Source organism: Clupea harengus, chromosome 2, assembly GCF_900700415.2.
Source record: "Clupea harengus chromosome 2, Ch_v2.0.2, whole genome shotgun sequence".
NCBI classification, from domain to species: Eukaryota; Metazoa; Chordata; class Actinopteri; order Clupeiformes; family Clupeidae; genus Clupea; species Clupea harengus.
Window position 1 is genome coordinate 30,344,270 of NC_045153.1, and position 8,122 is coordinate 30,352,391.

Genomic DNA, 8,122 nt, shown 5'->3' on the forward strand with positions numbered 1-8,122 from the left:
TGAGAAAAACAACATCCACGGTAGCTCATATAATTTCTAAACAGACCCCTTTGCCCTCCCTCCCTCCCTCCCCTCCAGATAATTATGCCTTGTAGCACCATGTCCCTGGTCGATACACAGCCATTTGACCTACATAGGAAATGCAGACCAGAGTAAGTCATTTCATATCATGGATCGATTAATGCTATTTGTCCTTCATATTCTATTGGAGATGTGTCATCCTCTGTTTACCACAACAAGGCAGAAAGAGCAAACCGCTGTACAGCAGTGCACTACAGCACCAGCTTTTAGGAGAGAGGAAATGTCTTTGGAAATGTTGTTGGGCAGAGCATACAGCCGTCTGAGCTGCAAGTTTTCATTTACTCAGGGAAAAAACTGTATTTCTTGCTGATTTCTCTGCCATCAGGGGCTCTCAGACCAGTGCGGAGGAGGACATGAGGATTTCAGCTGACCCCTCTGGTGGCACAGCTGGCACATGTGGGTCAAATGTGTTCGTCCCTCTTCATTTTGGAGGCAGTGCATTAAAGGATGTCTCAAAATAGTATTCAAGCTTTTAAAACCCAAATATGTCGACTTAGCTGAGCCTGTTCATTATCTGGGCATTCACTCTAATCTACATTTAGGCAAGTCTCAAACTCGCTTCGAGACAAACTGTTCATAGTCGTTTCACTTCTAGCCTAAAAAGGAACAATTAGCAAATAATGCAATATTATGGGTCACTTAAGGGATTAAATTGTGTTTTTCCGTGCTAAAATGGACTTTTGAGGGATAAGAGCAAAAGAAGCACAACGGATGCGTAAGAGCATTTTAAAATCTATGTGAACAGCCTTTTTAATATTATTAATGCTTTGTCATTCCCATGTTACAGGCCTGTGTGCATGCAGTCAGAAGCAGATGGAGTATTGTGTCCAGTCAGCACACAGGAGAATGGATCTCAGCCATAATGACAACACGGATAAACAAAGTCAGCAGTCACCTCATCAACAAGGCAAGACTTACACCAAAAAACACTCTGCAAAAAATGGTAGGGGTGTTCCTCATAGGACAAAGAATTACCTATTTCGGACTAAGATTCCAAAAACGAAAGGCTTATTACAGGCGATTCCAAGATCCGGATTACCACTTTATCCCGAGTATAACCAGAGCTTTTCTGGATCCTGTTCACCTGTAGCTCTGGTACAAGCACGGTCCTCTACTGCTCTGTAGTGTCTTTGGATCTGGAATGTTTATGAAACGAACCTCATCACTGTCCTTCATGATGTTGACTCATTGTTTCTGAAATGTTTTGTAATGTAATGCATTGATGCAATGAGCAAGCATTGTTAATTGAAGTACTTTATTCTCAACAGTATCGTATTGCCAACTCTGTCGTAAAGAAGTGAAGAAGTGATATCATTGAATAATTGAGCCTCGTGTTTTGTAGCAGTGAATAACATGAAATAAAGCAATAAAACACTCTTACATTTTGTGTGTTCTTCCAATAATAATGTTTTATCTTTAACCAAACTTAATGCATCTTTGTTGACCATTGTCTTTATATGGATTCCTACAAACACTATGTACAGACTCCTCATTCTTGCTCACTCATAATCCGAAACCATTTTGTTTTCACAGTAAAAAGCAAACTTTGAACTGGGCTTATTCCTTTTCAGTTTGATCTGTCATTTATTAGCCTCTTGTTAATTGGCATACATATCACGACTTAAAGACAACATGATATATTGGACATACATACAGTACATGACATACGTTATATAAGTATACTTATAAGTTGTGTATAGGTGTGGAGGGACACAATCTCTTTGGCAATCATTATGGGTATGATAGGTGCCCTACAATATAGATTTCACACCAATTTCTAGTTTTTACGTAAAAAGACAACCTTTTCAAACAGCTGTACTGGTTTGTATTCTACACAAAGCATCAACCATAGCCTGATGTGATTGTGTGGTTTTAGCTGCTGGAATTGGTAACACTTCAGGCTTTCAGCGATTCCTTTATTTACAAAAAAAGCAAGTGTCAAACGATAAAAATACATTTTTATGAATCATGCACGTACTGACAAGTTCTTTTCTATTTATGCAAAAAAATATTTACATCTCCGGTTCACTTACACAGAGTGATTCTTATTTATATGTTAATTCTTGTGCTTTGACAAATCTGTTAAACACAAAACCCCTCTGTGATTCATTGAGGAAAAAAAGAGCCCTGGTGGGATTTGACAGCGATTAAAAGGTAGTAGCGATTTCTGCCAGTGTTGTGACTGGGAGGATGTTCTGGTGGTGCTCCTGCTGGTCCTCTGCCCTGGCGCTCCGCTCTCTCCTCTGATGGGAGCTGTAAGGAGGTAGTGTGCCTGCCCTACAGAATGTCTCTGCTGATCCCTTGGCTTTGGGAATGTTTGTGTTGTAGCCGGATTCTTTCCAGGACTGGGGATTAACATGGGTATTACTATATGCCGGTGCTTGGGAAAAGCCTATTGTGTATGCATTTCCTGGGGTGGCGTGGATGCTGTGGGTTGGTATTACACCGTATCTGCTCTGCCAATCCACACTGAGAGTGTTAGCCAAATGAAAAGAATCTGGAACAGAGAAAAAAAAACGGTTGAAAATTACATCAGTCACCGCTCGGAAGATCAGTGATTATAACACGTGGATATCTGTGTGTTTGTACGGTTTCAATCTTACCTTTTGCCCATGGCTGAAATGTTGAGAGGGTTCTTCTGAGTCCATCCCCACTGACGTCAGAATCGCTGTCATTGAAGTCACTGTCACCTTTGCCACTGTCCTTCACGCTCAGTTGGTCCGTGTTGCCTGCGCCACTGTGGATAATCAAACATGTTAGCCCCTGCATCTGTGTGTCAGCGTATTGATGTTCTGAGTAAAAAATACTACATGGGCCAGCACAGAAAATCTGATTGTTAGATCCAGGAAATTGTGACATTGGCAGTTAGAGGAGTTAAAGCCACACGTACAGTGTTTAGTGTTTCTAAATGGATTTAGACTTTCACAAAAGTTTGTAGATTATTGAATCTAACATAGTTTTGAAATCTTTGTAAAAAATACATTTTGGACCTCACCTTGAGAGACACACAGTTCTCTCACACTTTTAATATTATAACAGGATAATAAAGCCGCTAAAGTAGCTCACTTTTTCATTACTGGCCATGAAAAATATGAATAAGTCTATAAAGTTATCAAGACTTTTACCTTCTTTGCAAACTGTATTTGTCATCTTGCCATAATGCCGTTCCTTCAAAGGACCTTGACGTTAGAAAAACCTGTGTGTGATAACATAAATGAATGGGTAATTAATATTAGATCATATAGTCAGTGGTCGTAGATGTAGGTTCAAATACTGATTGTTCACAGTGACCTCACCTTTGAGTTCAAGTCAGTGCTTTTGTCTTCATACAGACAGGACTCATCGTGTGTGGACATCTTCCCATGGTGGAGGTAATGTTTTGGGCCGCCATATACGTTTGGCTCTGAGGCATTGTACACTGTTAAGGATGTAGTACCAAATAAGCCACGCTTCCTCTTCGATTTGGAACTATAGTTACTTGATTTTTGTCGAAGCTTACAGAAAATTGTGAGAGTCACAACTGAAATCAGCAGCAGAATGCACCCCCCACCAACAAATGTTATCACTGTTGAAGTCACATCAAAGTTGAATTCTTCACGATCATCATTCACTGAAATGACATACTGGTCATTAAAGGCTGGAATATCCGTTATAACAAACCGGATGGAGGACATGCTGGAGAGAGGGGGTCTGCCATTGTCTCTCACTTGGATCTTAATGTCCAGGGCATCATCACAGGGGCGATTCAATTTTTGCTTCAAAACGACCTTGCCAGTGTTTTTGTCAACAGAGAAAACCTTTTGATCACCCTCCAGAATGTAAAAGCTCAGTCTGCTGTTCTCACCATCATCCTCATCCTCAGCTTTGACCCAAAGTAAAACATGCCCAGGAGGTGCGTTTAAAGGAATGGGAACCTCGGTACTGTCATTTTGGAAGTCTGGAGAGGTAAAATATGGGTAGTTGTCATTTTGATCGATGATCTTTATCCGGACTAAAGACGTGCTGGATAGTGAAGGCGAGCCACTGTCACTAGCCTGAACAGTCAACTCAATCTGCTGAACACTTTCAAAATCGAATGACCTTAAACTGTACAATGATCCTGAAAATGGGTCGACTGATACAAATGTTGTTATTGGGTCACCATCCAAAACATGGCTTTCTACAAGTTCATATGTTACTTTACCATTTTTGCCAGCATCAAGATCAGTAGCCAGAACTGAAGTGATGAAGGAACCGGGAATGTTATTTTCCACGACGGAAACTTCATAAAGTGATTTGTTGAAAAGTGGGGTGTTGTCATTCTCGTCAGTAACCCTAATTGTGTAATGCTTCACGGATTTGAAGGGAGGTGATCCAAAATCTTCAGCTTCCACAGTTAGATTATATTCAGCAATTGTTTCTCTGTCTAAAATCGTGGTGGTTACAATCATTAGGGTGTCACCGTAGGCTTGCTGAAGTTTGAAGTGCTGGTGGCCATGCAAGCTGCTGCGCACATAGCCGTTGGAACCAGAGTCTCTGTCCGAGGTGCTGATCAACGCCACAAAACTCTCCTTGGCCGCTGCCTCTGTGATGAAAGCGATACCGTCACTGGCTGAAGTCATTGGCTTAATGTTTATTTCTGGGGCGTTATCATTCACATCTAGTATCTCCACTGTAACTCTACACGTGGATGGCACAGAGTTGGCACCCAAATCAGAAGCCTTAATGTTGAGTTCGTATGACCTTTTCTTTTCGAAGTCAACCATTTCTTTCAAAGTCACAGACCCAGAAAGAGGGTCCATTTTAAATACTCGCGTAATTTCAGAAGAAGGTTCATCGACGAATCCATACACCACTTCACCGTTGATACCTGCATCTGGGTCAAACGCATGGACTTTCAGAACACCAAAACCAACTGGTGAATCCTCGTACAGCTCGACTTTTAAAGAATTGTGCTCAAACGCGGGACTGTTGTCATTGAAGTCCAGAACTTTGATCACAACTTTTGTTGTTCCTGTCCTTGGTGGGGTACCACCATCGGAAGCTGTCACTTCAACAGTATAGGAGTCCTCTATCTCCCTGTCCAGTCTTTTCACTAACACCAGTTCAGCAATTTTAACGCCGTCCTCACTCGAGCGCACTTCAATGCCAAAATGGCTGTTGTGAGAGATACGGTAACTTTGGATGTAATTGTTGCCAACATCCTGGTCAACTGCTATATCCAACGGGAATCGCGAATCCAATGGGGCATTCTCCAAAATGTCTAATATCGTTTCATTTGCTGGGAACTCTGGTGAGTTGTCGTTAATGTCTTTTACCTCGATTTCCACGTGAATTAGCTGAAACTTTTCATTGGAAAAAGTGATGACATCAAAAGTGACGAGGCACCGTGGTGACTGTCGGCACAGTTGTTCACGGTCAATGGTCTCTCCTACAGTTAAAAGTCCGTCTATCTGCCGCATTTGAATCAAGGTCGAGTCCGATTCTTGCATAAATCGGAAGGCAGTCTCAGGGTCCTCCGCCGGGTCAATCTGCAAATCCCGAGAGAGATTCCCAATCTCAGTGCCTGGTGCGTCTTCCTCATATGTGAAATACTTCGTCGTTGTACAGTGAACTATACTGATAAACAACACAAGCAGTATCATTTTCTTTAAAAACTCCATTTTTGAGACGTTATAAGGAAAAACATTTGAAAAGAAAAAGGCAAGCGGCGCAAGTAAACTACACAGGGGTTGACATAGTTCTTGACAAGTAATCTGCTGCTCACTCTGGCTTGACCGCTGGTATCAAATGGATATAAGTCATGACTTATGCAAATAGGCTACCCGGCAGACCAATGATCTTCACTCGGCCTACCACATGGTGCGAGTTCCATCGCTGGGGTCACAGTTACTTGAACTGAAACGCAAGGCGGCTGGTGTTCTGAGATCTGCACCTTTTGTTGAAAAGAAAGCTAATTATTTGCATTTGACAACATCAAATTGCTGTTTGTATTCAATTTACTGTATGTAAGCCATACACAAGTCACAAAACTGTACTTGTTAATGAAACGTCATATAGAGAAATATGAAACTATGAACTCACATAGAGAAAATAGCTTAGCCTACTTGCCTAAAGTTCTCTGTATTAGGTGTATTCTTTCCAGGTAGGGTTTTTTTTAAATGGCCATGAATGAACTGTCAAAAAAGGTGTTCTCTGTTTCTTTTAAAGTTTTCTTTCAAATTGTGTTTTTAAATAAACATATTTTACACAGGTAGGCCACTGCATTGACTATTTCTGATAGAATGCTTTGATGTCAGAGGGTCGAGCAACACAAGCATTGTGTTAAGTTACTGTTAATCTGTCTGATCTTCTCCACACCAGTTTGCTATTTGAAGGTGTCAACAGCCTGTTTCCAGACACGGTCCACTGTCTGAGAACCTAATCAGCCTGTCTAGAGGAGGTGAGAACCATGTTTTTAAGATCTAATTTACACCAGTATTTGGTAAAAATATCCTCCTGCAGGTTAGGACCTCACCCTAACCCTCCTAAGGGTTTGGAGGACTTTTAGAGTGCGTGTCAGTGATTAAATGTGACATTTGAACCAGTACTTTAAGGATGTGGTAAGTTTGCACCGTAGTCTCCTCAAAGGTATCATTCAACTAACGGCAGGGTAGACTTATGAAGGCTTCCATCTTCCATGGAGAACAAACATTTTCACTGTGTCAAAAAAAAATGTGGGTTGGCGATTGGTTTACCCATCACATCTGCAAAGAAACACGAAGAGGGGCCACGCATAGGTCAGTGTGTGATTTCCATCTCTAAAGGTGCCACTTCATGGCCATTGTTTGAGAAAATTGTGTTAATTTAAATGCAGCGGAGGCTGCTTTCATCAGTGGGCTTCTTTGCATGCAGTAGTGCTTTTATTTGCATAGGCACACAGAGAGTAATGGATTGTATTGGTGTCAGTAGCACATGAATACAAAGAAAACTGAGTTTTACATAATTGTGGAAATGTTATATTCCCCATGAGGACATTGGGGATGTTGCCACCTAGAAATAAAGACGGAACACGGAAGCTTGCTCTCTGCTTTTATGCATCAAAACATTTGTAGCGTTCTGCTGTCATGCATTGGGAACGCTAAGCCTATGGGACCGCCATAAATCAACAAGATAAACAAGTCGGAGAACTGAGAGGCTGGTGGGGTTCTATGTAGAAAAACTAATCTTTGTTTTCTAATGCTGTTTCATGGGAAATAAATGCACTATAAAATAGACAGCGATTAGAGATTACACCACACAGTCGACACAGAGGGCTGGAATTTGTAGTTAGTTCATTAATGATAAGGACAGTTTGATTCTTTAAAGATAAGGGTGAGCACACAGTCAGATCTCTTATCAGCAATTACAATTCTGTCAGTTCAGTCAGCGTCTGTGAAAAGCAGTGACAAAGGGTGGTATAAGCTTGTCTTGAGACGGTTGCTTAATCTTTGACCAATCATGAAATTGAAAAACATAAAAAATAGCATCAGCAAACAAAATTTAGCATTTTGTTTTCTAGCAGGATGTTATACATTGTTATCAGCATAGCAGTAGTGTACATACTAGTAGTGTACATACAGAGTAGTCTGTGCCATAGTAAACATGTGGTTGTCTGTAGCGCTGGTGATTAACCAGAGACCATTATGAAAAGAGGAAGAGATTTCCAAACACACAGCCCAACATGCTGGGTGTCCAAATCTGGGATTTTAGGGCTCATGTGAAGTAGTTTGATGGATAATGCTAAACAATTAGACCACATGAGTTGTTTGCGTGTAAGAGGATTTGAAGGCAGTCCTCTGCGTTTCTGAGAGGCTTACTTCTCATCTTATCGTCTTATCTTGAATGCAGGTACCACGGCCTTATTTTGGTATCAACATGAATAGACAAACACGTGCAAAAATACATATAGTATGGGCTTCACAATGAAGGCTACACTTCAAGCACAGGCAGAAGAAGGGACTTAGTCACTTACCAATGCAAATGTGTAGAGATTGCTTTCATTTTATACACCTGTCTTGAATAGGTCTATAAATTAACTGAT

General features: G+C 41.0%; 1 protein-coding gene across 1 annotated transcript; it reads right to left on the reverse strand.

Annotated features, from left to right (window-relative positions):
- Positions 1-1,641: 1,641 nt before the first annotated feature.
- On the reverse strand, positions 1,642-6,159 carry pcdh8 (protocadherin 8). Its single transcript, XM_031560428.2, has 4 exons — positions 3,378-6,159; positions 3,207-3,277; positions 2,685-2,818; positions 1,642-2,578 (listed from the first exon to the last, which is right to left on the reverse strand). Exons 1-4 carry the CDS (start codon positions 5,721-5,723, stop codon positions 2,229-2,231), a joined length of 2,901 nt encoding a protein of 966 aa, XP_031416288.1. The 5' UTR covers positions 5,724-6,159; the 3' UTR covers positions 1,642-2,228.
- Between the last annotated feature and the right edge of the window lie 1,963 nt (positions 6,160-8,122).

Coding starts and splice junctions, on each gene's coding strand:
- pcdh8 (XM_031560428.2), bottom strand. CDS start 5,723: ATGGAGTTTTTAAAGAAAATGATACTGCTTGTGTTGTTTATCAGTATA. Junction 3,278..3,377: donor GCACTGACTTGAACTCAAAG/GTGAGGTCACTG, acceptor TATCACACACAG/GTTTTTCTAACGTCAAGGTC. Junction 2,819..3,206: donor AAATACAGTTTGCAAAGAAG/GTAAAAGTCTTG, acceptor GATTATCCACAG/TGGCGCAGGCAACACGGACC.